Genomic DNA, 14,228 nt, shown 5'->3' on the forward strand with positions numbered 1-14,228 from the left:
TATGCCTCTTCCAGTAATAGGTATTTACCAATTTCATTTGTTTGTTCACTGAGGGACAAATTCCACTCTCTCCATCTTTGTTTCAATAATAACTTCAACATTTATTTTCACCAACTTCTTACTTCACAACATTGCAGAAGCCTTACATTGTATTAAGGACCATTTTACAACTTTTTGTATTATTAGTTTATCTTTAATTCACAAGATTGTTTTAGAGAAAATAAATCAATTTTTTGTCCCTTTAGTAATTTAATCCCTTAATCTTCTAAAACACAGATTCTTTTTTAAATTAAGTCATTTCTGAAAATCATTGTGATTTCACAACAAATCTATGTACCTAACATTAGCAAGCAAGCAAGCTACCCAAAAATCACCTCCCATTCAATTATCATTAAATCCCCCTAAATCTCTCACTATGAGCCTTAGTGTAAACCGTGACCCATGTCCATCCAGCAACTGGCCCTGCTCGCCCCTAGACATTACCGACATGTTTCCGTTCATTGACGCTCACATTGGGATCACAGACTGATATAAGCGCATTGAAAGATGAGGACTGAATTAAAAGTCTCTCAGACACTGAGGTCTATCAGGCCTCGTCCTGTTCACTGGCCCGCTCTTCCTTCTCCATGGTCTCCTTGATCCAGTCCACATAGTTTTCCACTTTGGTGTAGTACCCCTTGTCCTTGCACTGCGGACCCCAGGACACAATGCCGTACAGGTAGTATGGCCCGTTGTCCGCACCGAGGGCGGGAACAACGAAAGGCCCGCCGCTGTCACCTTGGCAACTGTCCGCCCCGTCCGCACCGGCGCAGAACATGTTCCTGGTGTAAGCCATTTTCTTCTTCAGATCTGGATGTATTGGAACGTTTTCGCACTGATTCTGGGAGTAGCCTTGGATGTCGACGTGGAGTAAATGCTTGTTCTTGCTGTCTGTGCTCTTTTCGGTTTTACCCCAGCCGGAAACCGTGCCCAGTTTATTCTCCATGGACTCGCCCTTCTTCTCCGGCAGGCAGACAGGGAGGAGCGTTGGGCCGAGCTTCACCCGGGACTTCAGCTTGACCAGAGCGATGTCATTGTCGTAGCTCAATCGCTGTTCCTTACTTTCGCCCTTTCGGTAGGCAGGGTGGATGATGAACTTTTCAGATTCTAAGACTACCAATCCTGGGTTGTTACTGATCGCCGTCTCGTGTTTCACGCCCCGCTCTTCGATGCCGAACGCTCCTTTACGGATGATCAGGCCCCCGTAAATGCCGATCTCCCTCCCTTCGTTGTTTTCCACCACGTGGGCAGCGGTGAGGGCCCATTGGTCGTTGATCAGAGACGCGCCTCCGTCGAGGGAATAGAGCCACAGCTGCCAGGGAATTTGCCCTGATTCCGCCGGCTTCCCCCCAAAAATTCTGGAGTAGCTGACGATCTGCTTTTCCGTCTTTCCACATACTGAGAGAGGAGGAGGTGTTGTGAGCATTACATTTGAACAAAGTACTGGTAGGTAAAAATGATCAGTCTTTGGACACGCATGTCTCCTTAAGCAATAGCTTGTACCTGCATAAAATTACGAGTAATAAGGGTTTGACAATACACTGCACCTGTGACACATTTTGGGAGGGTAGTTTGACCACTTCTAGACCTCCAGTTACCCTGTTCATCACAGATATAGGGCTCTGAAATAGAGAGAGACATGGAATGAGGGAGACAGAGAAATGGGGGGTGGATCAAAATGAGGAACGTGGAGATTACGGAGAAGAACCGAACTGACGTGGGTGAAAAAAAGAGGAAGAGTTAAAATACAACAACTACGATGCGACGTTAAAATTTCACTGTGTGTTGCTATACATACATGACAGTTGTACAATGTCTTGGCAAAATAACTGATAACTTCTCAGGCATATTGAGCTTTCAACACACCCATTAGGTTGCTGCTGCAAACTTTATTTTTGTTTTATTGCCATGGGTTTTGTCAGTTGGTGGAGAATGTGTCCTGCTCACCATTTGGCTCCAGTTTATAGTACTTAGATTCACACTGGAATTGGACTTCAGCCAGATACTTAGTCCCTTGTTTCGGTGTCAACACCTGGAGGGGCCCATCCTCAGGAATGTCAGGGGTGCTGCAGTCGACGGCTGAAGAGGAAGAAAGCAAAGAGAAACAAACATTTACATTTTAATCATTTTAATCCAAAGCGACTTACAAGTGCATAGGTTCTTCCACAAGTTAAAGCATCACATCCATAACTAGTAAAAAAGTGCTGTTCTAAACAGAAAATACAGTCATGTTAAGTGCAGTTGTTTTTTTGTTTTTTTTGGGTTAGACTCTATTTTTTGGGTGGGGAACTCTATTGCATCTAAAGAGTATATAGAGCAGGGGTGGGCCGTTCCACACCTGGAGGACGGGTGTAAAACAGGGGACACAAGAGCAGACTTCGGCTGTCATTCATCAAGAAATGTACTGCAGCTAAAATGTCAGATGCAATAGGGTGGCCTGTAGTGCAGTGGTTAAAGTACAGGACTGGGACCTGCAAGGTCGGTGGTTCGATCTCCGGTGTAGCCACAATAAGATCGGCACAGCCGTTGGGCCCTTGAGCAAGGCCCAATTAATGTAATGTAATGAAATCCAGAAATGGATATGGCCCTCTTTGCCCACCTCTAATACTACATTGGCATTAGGCACTGCCAATGTTCAGTGAAACACAAATACTGCCCTTTTAAATTCCATAGCCATACTGTGAACAGACAAATACAAAGATAGATGAATAAGCAAAATGAATAAAGCCATTAATTAATTAACATTTCAAGGTGTGTGATCCTAATTATGTGAGTAAACACCTACTCTTCAAAATGGTAATGAACGAAACCCGAAATTCCAGTCAAAAATAAAATAGTTCAATAGGATTCATATCTGCCCCATGCCTTATATCCAGGATGCAGAATAAAAATATCATGAATATACAGATATACAATATACAGATTCCTCTTGCAATCCTGTAACTTTAGACTGATTATTAATATTGTCATCGTTAGCATGCCTTGACTTACGTGTACATGAGTAGGCTGGGGTCCAGATGCCTGAACTCAAACAAACTGATTTGTAATTCAGGTCTTTTGTGATGTCATTGACTACGTCATCCTACAAAGAGAAGATTGAGACAAATCATCATATACAGTAAGGCAGGCTATAGGTAACAGTGCACGTTGTGTGCAGCCTGAGCTGTGTTCAGGACTGTAGTCTTGTTGCTGTTGTCTGCTGATGTATATACTCACAGAGTAAGGGAAATACCCCGTGTCACAGCTCACAGTGACTCGGTCACCTCGGTGATATTCCAGCTTCCGTGGGTCCATGGTGGAGTGTGGGGTCACTTCATTGGGACAGGTCTTAGCTGGAATCAGTCATTGGTTTTCAGTGTTCAGGGCAATCTGTTTTGGTGCTCAATATTCCAAATGTGTTACAGTGTATTGCAGCCCATCATGATGTAATAACGGCTGTCTTACTTAGTTTAATTACCATATGCTACCAACAGCGCAGTCCATACGTATTTGGACAGTGGTACAATTTCAGCACATTGGATTTGAAATGACACAATCATTAAAGTGCAAACAGGACACCGTTAATCCCAAGGTATTCACATCCATATCCTGTGATCCATGAAGGAATTACATCCCTTTTTTTAAATATAGTTTCCCTATTTTAGGGGACCAAAAGTAATTGGATATTTGGCTCCACAGCTGTTTCCAATTAGTGAGTGAATTCTTGCAAGTGATTAAATACACCCGGCAAATCCAAAACAGCCGAGAAGCCAACTGTCCAATTGCTTTTGGTCCCCTGAAATGGGAAATATGTATACAAATTGCACCCCTACTTATGGACTGCAGTGTATAACTATGGCAGTGTCTAATGCCAATGTCATGAGACATTGGGCCCTGAACCGGGCACTCGCCTGTGGTTTTGTAGCTGAGGGTAAACCCGGTGTTGGTCCCGGAGCCGCCGGAGAGGAAGCGGACCTCGACCTGGTGTGAACCGGTGCGGAAGGGGGACACGGGGGGAACATTCCCACAGTAGGGTCCAAACTCACGAGAGGGGGTTTTAATCTGTTAGGACAGAAAAGCAAAAAAAAAAAAACACAGATTTCACACGGGGGTATAAAAGTAAAAGTCCTGCCAGGTGTTTCTTCCACCCATAGATCAGCCAGCTGATTTCACTAATTTGTTGTTAATGTTAATTGTTAATTGTGCTAATGAACAAATCCAGGTGATTGGAACAAAATATCTGCGAGGACTTTAACTTTCGGAACCTGGATTTTCCACCACTTTACAATATGCACACTAAAGAGTTACTGAAGAAGCGATGTAATTCACTCAGAGGCAGACAAATAAAATACGGTCGCAATGCTAAATATCAGGCATTCACATATCTGAAATGATGCCAGGCAACAGTTATCGGGCACATCATTGTGATTAATACACAGTGAGAGTAAGAAACCACAGACCTTCAATGAGTCAGTGCACTTCCCATCCTCCGCTTCCTCGACATCGAAATCAGGTGCAAACTCCAGGACCAGCTGCAGCTCATCCTCCACTGCCAGCTTGTAGGAGCACAGGGCAAAGTCGGGATATGGGCCAGGTCGGCCCGGACTGGACACCGTTCCCGTATAGGAGCCGGAGAGATCCCTGGAGCAGTTCACTGTCACAGGGAAAAGAGGCTGAGCAGAGCAATATTCTCCCCATATCATTGGTCCTCACTCCTGGTCCTGGAGAGCCGCAGGGTTTTTGTTTTTGTTTTCGCCTTAATATCAAACCAATTAAGACCCAAGAAACCAGGGGAGGTGAGTTAACTGTGTAATTAACTGCTTTAATTGATCAATTAAGTGCTGAGTAACAACAAAAGCCAGCACACCCTGCGGCTCTCCAGGACCAGGAGAGAGGACCACTGCTCTGTATAATCTCAGAAATACACGGCGCTTTATCGGGATGAGAATATGCAGTACCGCCAAAGCAAGGGTTACAACAAGCAACAACATCACCATGATATAACCTAACGTCCCCCACGCTCTCCCTCCCTCTCTCTCTCTCTCTCTCTCTCACTGATGTACCTGTGCAGGTGTGTTCATCATTGTCCAGGTAGTAGCCCGGCCAGCAGAAGCAGCGATACCCTCCGATGTAGTTGCTGCACAGCTGATTGCAGTTATTGTCAGGGTCCTCACACTCATCCACATCTGAGCCAAGGAGGGGCGGGGGCCATTCATGTAAATGGTAAATGGTTGGCATTTATATAGCGCCTTTGTCCAAAGCGCTGTACAATTCATGCTTCTCATTCACCCATTCATACGCACACTCACACACTCACACACTCACACGGCGACGGCGATTGGCTGCCATGCAAGGCGCCGACCAGCTCGTCAGGAGCATTTGGGGGGTTAGGTGTCTTGATCAAGGACACTTCGACACAGCCCGGGCGGGGGATCGAACCGGCAACCCTCCGACTGCCGGACAACTGCTCTTACCGCCTGAGCCATGTCGCCCTAACGCGAGGGTCAGACAATTTGGGAGATGCAGATACGGTACGAATTCACAACAGGCCCAGTTGCGTTGAACTGGGCAAGTGAAAGGAATGCAGTGCGGGAGCCAGAGTTCAGAACACTAGCGTTTACCGTGCCTAGAGTGTGAAAGTTTGAAAAATGGTGACATGATCAGGACCCACGGTCAAAGGGGCCGCCGGCAGGCACCTCCGACACTCCTCACCCTGCACGGTGTAGAACCCCCTGAAGCCGCTGTGCCTCTCGGTGTTGGAGTAGTCAGAGCGAAAGGACAGCATGAGGCACCCCGAGTTGGAGGACTGAAGAGAGGGGTTGACGGAGGACTGGAGCTCCTCGTACGACTTGCGGCCGCACAGAGATGCAAGCTTCGTTTCATCGCTGGAGATCTGAGAGAGGGGAGGGGAGGGGAGGGAAGGGAGAGAGGTCGGGGAGGCTGGGATGCGGGTTTCTCATTTCTCTTCTGTTCATTAACGGAAAACCCAACTGCTTCATCAAAACATTGGTGACACAACAACGGTATTACAAAAATAACCGACTATACATGCGTATTCCCTGGGCCGCCGTTTTTACTCTGCTAAAATCCTTTTAAAAACAAATACAGCAAATGTGAAAACAGTTTTCTGTGGGGTCAGTTTGAAGCTTGGGTTAAGTGTTAGACTACAGAAAATCTTATCTGTATCTCACTACTTTGGAATTGTCTTGCAATGCAGCTCTGTGGTTTAGTGGTCCCCCCTAAACAAACCACAATCAGTCATTGGTGGTTTTGCTTCAAGTTCTTCCAGGGAAAGCATACCCTCATGCAACACAAATATATTTTCCCAAAAACCGAGACCCAAAATCTAACTGCCATTTTTGACATTTTGACAAATGTTCTGGTAATATTTTATACATTTAACTACACATACCAATGACATCAAGAATTAACACTGTCTTCTCAATGGTTGCCATTTATATAGCACCTTATACACTTATATAGCAGAATTCAACACACCAAGGCAGGATCGAACCAGCAACCCCCCGACTGCCAGACCACTGCACTTACCACCTGACCCCAACCAAAAGATAGCACGCCCATTACTTCCATTTCGGAACACCTCCATATATTTGAATGTATTATTCGATGTATTACACAACATTTGCAAATATATGAAATTAAATTTCATTTCATGAGGTTACCCACCCACAGGGGTGCCACCCCCAGAGAGCCCCTCCCTCTGACGTACCTCCACTGCGTCCTGCTGGCATTCTTCACTGTCCTCCAGATCCAGGTGGGTCAGCGTGAGAACGAGGGCGTGGCCCGAAGGCGCGCACCTCTTCCAGTTGAGCGTGGCCTCGTTTGGGTACCCCCTGGGGTAACCTGGGGACTCCACCCACCCCAACAGGGGCAGAGAGGTTGACAAGGGCAAAAAGAACACGAGGAGTCTGAGAGAGAGGGGATGGACATTCTGTGTTAGGCTTCCACCATTACACGTCAACAGGCAATATTTGGACACCACAAAAAAAAAAAAAAGATACTAAGAGGAATATGAGGGATGTATGAGAATCGCACTGCGGTTTGTAAAGCTTACTGAAAGCAGCGCATTCATAGTTTCACATCGGATTAGCATGCAGACATTTAAAACTGAATGAAATTCAGAAGATAAGCAAGCGTACCTGATCATGGCGATGAACTGTGGAGATCAGTCTCTGCCACTGAACTCCTTATCTTTCACTCTCTCTCTTTTTTTTTTGAAAGCAAAAGTTGTCTTCCAAAATCGATTGGCATGTGTTTGTTTTTTCTATCAGGACAGGCAGAGTGTTTGTCATGGGGGGAGGGACTGAAAAGGCAGATGTAGTAAACGAGACACTCACTACAGTAACTGTGTGGTTAACTCCCTCGCGCACCTGATTACAGTGCAAAAGGAAACAAGGTCGTGCTCACAAACTACAGAACAATGTCAGAAGGGGGACAAAAACCCCAGAGAGGAAAGGGTGGATCCGACTGAGAGAAAGTGCTGTGCTGTCTTGCACTGCAAGGATTGTCTCCCATATGCGACACACAACATCACATTATTTTAATAAGCCCCTATTGTGCCACAAAGTAGGTATTTGGAACAATCTGAGTGGGTAGATCATAAGGGTCGATTGTAAGTTTGGTGTATAGAACGCATGACTTGTTTTCAGCGCGAGACCTGGCCTACCAGAGGAGAACAGGAAGGAACTGAGAGAACAAGAGCAGATGAGGGGGGGAGGGGGTTTCCACCGTAGAGGAAGACAGTGGGGGAAAGAAGTGGGTGAGACGGGGCTGAGAGACGCACGGAATGGAAACAACTCTACTCACGCCAAGCATAAAATTCATATTCATATTCATCAACAAGGCCAGCCGGCAGTGCAGCGGACGGAGAACACAGGGGGACCTGAGAGTGCGGACAGAGATAACCTAGAAAGTGTAAAAACAGGCTTCAGAAATCAGAAACATAGAGAGAGCGAGAGCGCGGGAGAGAAGGAGAAAGAAAGAAAGAGAGAGAGGTAGATTCTGAATAGAAGAGTGAGAGAAAAGCCACAGAAGAGAAAAAAAGTTTAAAACTGGTGATAAGGGAAGATGGCAACAGGACTGTCGTGCAGTGATGGCAAATTTGTCCATAAAGACAGATGCTGTGAAGGCTGCCCAAAAGGTGAGATTGAAATTACCCATATCTTCTCATTGTACTGTGTCAGTCTTTCTGTGTGAGAGGAAATGCTTGTGCATAGAGAGAAGGTCCGTAGGATTCTGCTTACAGGAGTCAATACAGTATGCACGTCTCCCTCCGCTTCATGAATTACACGTCTTATCTTTCAGTAGGGTTTATCTTTATTGAGTTTAGTCAGCTTGGACTATGCAATGTGTACATGCAGTACTCTTCATCTCCTCCTCTCCGTCTTTTGCCCTATCTATCTCTCTCTCCCTCTCCCTCTCTCTCCCCCCTCCCTCTCTCTTCCTCATCTACAGGGAAACGTGTCCAGTCACCATGTGAGGTCTCCAAATCGACGGTCTGCCAAGGCTGTGAGCATGGCTACTTTATGGATGGCTTGAACTTCCTCCCCAATTGTCGACCGTGTAAATCATGCCATTCTAGTAAGTCTCCTCCCCTTTCCGCCCTGCCTGGGCTTATGGGCTTATTTTGGGCCTGTGGCTGTGTTCTAACCCACCTGCTCCCCCCACTATCCCCCACACAGACAGTCACATGATGCTTGCAGGGGAGTGCAAGGCGGACCGAGACAGGCAGTGCAAATGCGAGGAGGGTTACTACTGTGAGGATCCCAGCTGTGGGCACTGCCGCCCTGTGTCTGAGTGTCCCAGAGGCTCCGGGGTCAGCATTGCATGTAAGGGCCACTGTCCGCTCCTCACACCCTGTTATTACTATAAGTCATGTCAGCCAATGAGCATCATAACACCGGTCTTCCGCTGTTGTCACAAGCCCTAGCTCTCATTCTCAGCCGCCTCACTGGCCGCGCACACAATTATGCAGTTCTGTTTTGGTTTTTGGCGGAGAGCAATTTCACGTTATTGCAGAGAATCCTTACCAAAATAAATAAATAACGTAAGTAAAAGAAAGTTAGTAAGTAAGTACATAATCATTCTCTTCTATTCTCTTCTATAATGAAAAAAGGTAATCCCGTAGGTAACTGTTGTAATGGGGCAGCAGTGTAGTATAATGGTTAGAGCACTGGATTCATATCTTAACTGTTGTGGGTTAGATTCCCAGGTGCACTGCTCCTGTTGTGCCTGCTTAACATTAATTGCTTCAGGAACAATAGGCAGCTGTGTAAATGGATTATCCCGTCCAACGTAATCTATGTCAGTCACTCTGGATAACACATTGTCAAATCTAAATCAAATTAAATGTAGATATTATATAATATGTTGGGAGCATGCCGTCAACCTACCCTGTATAAATAGAGGTTAATAAATAAATAACACAGGCCTCAGGTATGGATCATCTAGAACTTACATTTTGTAAATAAAATTCTGTAAATGCCTTGGGATGGTTATAGAAACAGACAGTAACTTATTGTAATAATGTCCCCAAATGCAGCTAACGGACGAACAGACACGATCTGCGAACAGTGTCCCGAAGGAAAATACAACAACGTCAGCGACTCAAAGACACCCTGTCTCGCACACACCAAGTAGGTGTATCAAGAAAAACTGTGCTGTAATGTATGCAGGGTTGTGGTGGCCTGGGATTTTTCTGGGGCCCCAGTTTGACTAACATCAGTCTGATAGCTAAAGCGCGGCCCTCAACCACAGAAATTAACGTGTATTTGCATCACCCCGCCCCCCCCCCCCGTCTTTTTCTCTCTCAGATGTGAAGCCTTTGGAAAGCAGACAGGAACACCAGGAACAAACCTGTCAGACGTGGTGTGTACTGAGGGTAAAGGTAAGCGTGCCGATGCTAACTGCAGAGTACCGAGAGAGCTTTATTCAATGGGGTGTAAACTCCAATCTCCGAAATGCCTTAGCAGATTAGTTGCTTCACCGCTTCCATGGTGACAGTTTTGTAATGGTATTATGTAGGTTAAGCAAGCGAGGTGGGAGCTCAGACTGAGCTGACAACGAGCTCCTGGTCAGAGCAGCCACTCATAGCAATGCATATTAAACTGCAGTTTTAAAATTATTGTTAACTTGCCTGTACCACTTCAGAATCTTATCTAAATGGCAAATTTGGACATGACAACACTATTTCTATATACTTACACGTATACTATACTTTATACACTCACCAATCACTTTATTAGGAACATTCTTACTTTATTACACCTACTTATTCATGCGATTATCTAATCAGCCAATTTTCTAGCAGCAGTGCAATGCATACAATCACGTAGACACTGGTCAGGAGCCTCAGTTAATGTTCACATCAATCATCAGAATGGGGAGCAAAGTGACTTTGACCATGGAATGATTGTTGGTGGCATACACGGTGGTTTTCACGCACACTAGTCATTAGGGTTTGCGAAGAATGCTGAAAAAAATAAATAAATAACACGTCAGTGGAGAATGGCCAGACTGGTCAAAGCTGACAGGAAGGTGACAGTAGCGCAAATAACCACACAATACAACAGTGGTAAGCAGAGGAGCATTTCTGAACACACAACGCATCATAAATCTAAGTGGATAGGCTACAGCAGTAGAAGTAAAAAAAATAAGTCTAAGAAATTATCTAAGAAAGTGCTCGATGAGTGTATTTGTACTAACAAATTTTATCTTTCAGGGTGTCATTGGGTTGTGCCAGCAGGACTGTGGGCAGGGCTAATTCTGACAGTTCTCCTGATTGGCTTTGGCTATTATTTCCGAAGGAAGAAACACAGATCAAAAAAGAAAGGTACATTTCTAAAACCATTCTAGGGCCTTATCGCCTTCAGCTATGCCTAAAGTTCATCACGTGATATGTTTTCTAGTTTTTTTTTTCACTTTGGGACAGATATTTATTTATTTATACCAACCCAAGATGAGACACAGTTCCAAAAATATATGTACAGTATAAGTTAAACAGGTGCAGTGCTTGCTATGGCAATGACATATTTCTGAGTCATGCGTGTGTGCTATTTTGAGCAGTTTGAGTGCATTTATTCCCTAAACCCACTGTTTCAGTGTTCAGTCTGGAACCGCCAGTGAATGACGTCGTCCTGAACCTCCCAAACCTCATCCCGGCAGAATATAACCAACCGTGTGACGGAAAAAGTGATGCACTGTGCTGCAATGGACAGCACTGTGACTCTGATATGCCTTCAACAGGTAACCACAAGCTCCGCCACAGCACTCGTGATGAAAGTGCAGCCGCCTGCTTCGCTGTTTCTGAAAACAACTTTCCCTTGTACAGGCACGTGCAAATACAAATACAAAAAAAAATAAAATCTTCAGATATAACACGGAAGATTACAGTAATTATGCAATACTGATTTTTGTCATGGTGCGGCGGTGCGGTGAGTAGCAGCTAGAAGGCACGTGGAGTCCAGGTGAGGGCCTTTCTGCGCTGGGTTCGCATGTTCTCCCTGTCTCCACATGGTTTTCCTACCGCTTTCCGCCTCACAGACATGCAGGTCAGGTTCATTTGGGAATGAATTTGTGAGTGAACGGTTTACGGGTCCTGCTATGGATTGGTGACCTGTCACAGGGTGTATTCCCGCCTTTTTCCCAATGTCTGCTGGGATAGGCTCCAGCCCCGCCGCAACCCTGACCAGTAGTCTGAGGTTTAGAAAAGGGAGGCAGGGAGGGAAGATAGTTTTTTATTTGTTACACTACACTGTAAAGCTGATGAAATCTTCTCCCCGTTCACGTTCGCAGTGATGGCCTCTCCCTGTCCAGTGGAAGTCCATCACCCTACCGCGGGCGAAGACCTGGAGTGTGACGGGCCCGGAATGCCAACGCTCACGGCCTCGGCCCACTTCAACCAATCAGCTGCCAGAACAGGCCAGATGACAAACTTCTCCTTCTCGCCCTGCCAATCACAGCCACAGGAGGACGAGTGGTCCGGAACATGACTTCCGGCACAATGCCTTACCCTTTTATAGTCAAGGAAAAACTGATGACGGGCTGTACATTCCCGGATAGAATAATACATTGTACATTGCATTTTTAAATTATATTTTCAGTTTTCATTATTTAACATTTTACATATTACTTTTTTATACTGATGCATTTACTTACGTATTTCAGCCACTGGACAAGATGGCAGCATGACACAGATATACATGCAAAACAACCTTAAATCTTTTGCTCCAATATGCATGCCATTGGTATCTTCTGTCATACTTACATAAGGTACATCAATTGGCATTAACTAATGTAGTCGTTAACATTAATTAATAGTACAAATGCATTAATTGAGCATAAAAATTAGCTTTTCATTAGTTATTGTATGTGTTAACTACTAATGTATTAGTTACATTAATATTTATGCATTAGCAAACCATAGAACAAACTTGTAACTTAGTTGCATTAACTGTATCCTTTCCTTCATTCCAATATGAATTGGCATTATCTAATATTGTTATTAACATGAATTAATTATGTGTACATATACATACACAAAGCTGGTCAGATTGACTTCTCAGTAGTGAGTTAACTACATTAGACATGCCAATTCATGTAACCTTATTGTAAAGTGTTATCGTAGCTTCTTTTAATTCTGTTGCCACCATATAAAACAGAACCCTGTAAATAAAGCCATGTGCTACACTGCCACATAGTGGTTTTAGCTTCAGCTTGCAGTCTGGTCCCACCTCGATGAGCAGTTATTAAAAAAAATCCCTTTTGTAGAAAACAAACCTCAAGCAGATATCGAATCATTACATGCTATGTGCTAACTATATGGCAATTCACAAAACATGGTGTTTGTCAGCCCAATAGCCAGCTGTGTGCAGCCCTTCTGAGCTATGGCAATTAGCAACGATGACAGGGTCAAGATTTAGTCCAGATTCTGGGCGGCATCTACTCTGAACTAGGCATGAGTGCACCGTATAAAATGTTGTTCGACAATTATGATGATCGTATGAATATAGATATAACAGTGAAACCCTTCTAAGGCAGCCATCCATGGGAGTAAAGGTAAATGTTTTTTTTGCTAAATGAAGAAAACTCAATTAGTATCCACTCTATTTTTGAAAATGTATGAATGTGGGAAGTAAAAACAGGCCATGGAAATGTATAGACCTCCAAACCTGGTTGAATTGAATGTGAGATATTTATAAGTTTACAGGACTGGACTTGTATTGTAAGGTTTAATTCCCCAATGGGATCCTTTAACACATTACTTAAGCTAAACTGCTTCAGTAAAACCATACAGCTGTTGGGTTTTATGTGAAATGATTTATGCATACAAAGGTGTTGTGTAAATTGTTCTGGGCAAGAATGTCTCTTAAATGACTAAAATGTAAATGTAGAAATAACGGAAGAGACTGGGCAAAAGTTCAGTAATGAAACTAAATACACAGCCCACTTTCAAGTTATAGCTGCACAGCCAAATTAACTAACGGAAGTAATGAATATCTGTGGGAAAACATAATTGCTCTGAACATAATCTTCCCAAGTAAACTGACCAAAGAAAAATGTGCAAAATATTTGATGGTTATGTATGTCAGCCACTACTTCATTAGGTTGACCTCATTCCTGCACCTACAGACGGCGAGCAAAGTCCTCTGCGCATTCAGTCGTTTATGTTTCCGTTTCGGCTCAATAAACTCCTCCCATTCAGCACTCCAATGAACTATGATTCAGAGTTCAGGAAGTATCTATGTGGGAAAACTAACGTTTGGCAAAGGCAAACTAGGATTCTGTTTGAAATAATCCAAACAAACTGTGCTGAGAATAAACATCCTCTTGTGAAAGGCTTGTCTGGCGTTATTTGAAAATAATTAAGAAAATAATGAAATGATTGTGCTTCAATTTGCCATTCCTGCTTCATGACTGTACTTAGTTTACTAAATCTGTAAAATAATTCAATTGGATCCATGACTCGTTTGACCACCGTGGCAAATTAATAATTATTTATGCTTGTTTTGAAAGTTCTTGACACATGGCAGTACCCTTACCCCTAAAACCAATGCTCCATTTATGTAGGCTAAACAGGCACTTGGATAGCTTAGCTATACAGAGTTAAACTGTTAAAATATAGTAGTATTCAGCCACATAATATATACAAGTTGTAGCAGATATTACTTGCTAGTAATACAAGTAGCTTA

General features: G+C 44.1%; 2 protein-coding genes across 2 annotated transcripts; one reads left to right on the forward strand and one right to left on the reverse strand.

Moving 5' to 3' along the window:
- Positions 1 to 76: 76 nt before the first annotated feature.
- On the reverse strand, positions 77 to 7,305 carry LOC133124699 (complement C1s subcomponent-like). Its single transcript, XM_061236118.1, has 11 exons — positions 7,179 to 7,305; positions 6,749 to 6,947; positions 5,731 to 5,911; positions 5,082 to 5,204; positions 4,479 to 4,672; positions 3,930 to 4,080; positions 3,256 to 3,371; positions 3,031 to 3,121; positions 1,987 to 2,118; positions 1,587 to 1,661; positions 77 to 1,437 (listed from the first exon to the last, which is right to left on the reverse strand). Exons 1-11 carry the CDS (start codon positions 7,184 to 7,186, stop codon positions 587 to 589), a joined length of 2,121 nt encoding a protein of 706 aa, XP_061092102.1. The 5' UTR covers positions 7,187 to 7,305; the 3' UTR covers positions 77 to 586.
- Positions 7,306 to 7,787: 482 nt separating this feature from the next.
- Positions 7,788 to 13,874, forward strand: LOC133124882 (tumor necrosis factor receptor superfamily member 5). The gene is made up of 8 exons (XM_061236432.1): positions 7,788 to 8,179; positions 8,494 to 8,619; positions 8,721 to 8,867; positions 9,581 to 9,674; positions 9,852 to 9,925; positions 10,760 to 10,870; positions 11,140 to 11,283; positions 11,833 to 13,874. The coding sequence occupies exons 1-8, from the start codon at positions 8,107 to 8,109 to the stop codon at positions 12,027 to 12,029; spliced, it is 966 nt and encodes a 321-aa protein (XP_061092416.1). The 5' UTR covers positions 7,788 to 8,106; the 3' UTR covers positions 12,030 to 13,874.
- Positions 13,875 to 14,228: the final 354 nt, after the last annotated feature.

The sequence above is a fragment of the Conger conger genome, chromosome 1, assembly GCF_963514075.1.
Source record: "Conger conger chromosome 1, fConCon1.1, whole genome shotgun sequence".
Lineage (NCBI taxonomy): Eukaryota > Metazoa > Chordata > Actinopteri > Anguilliformes > Congridae > Conger > Conger conger.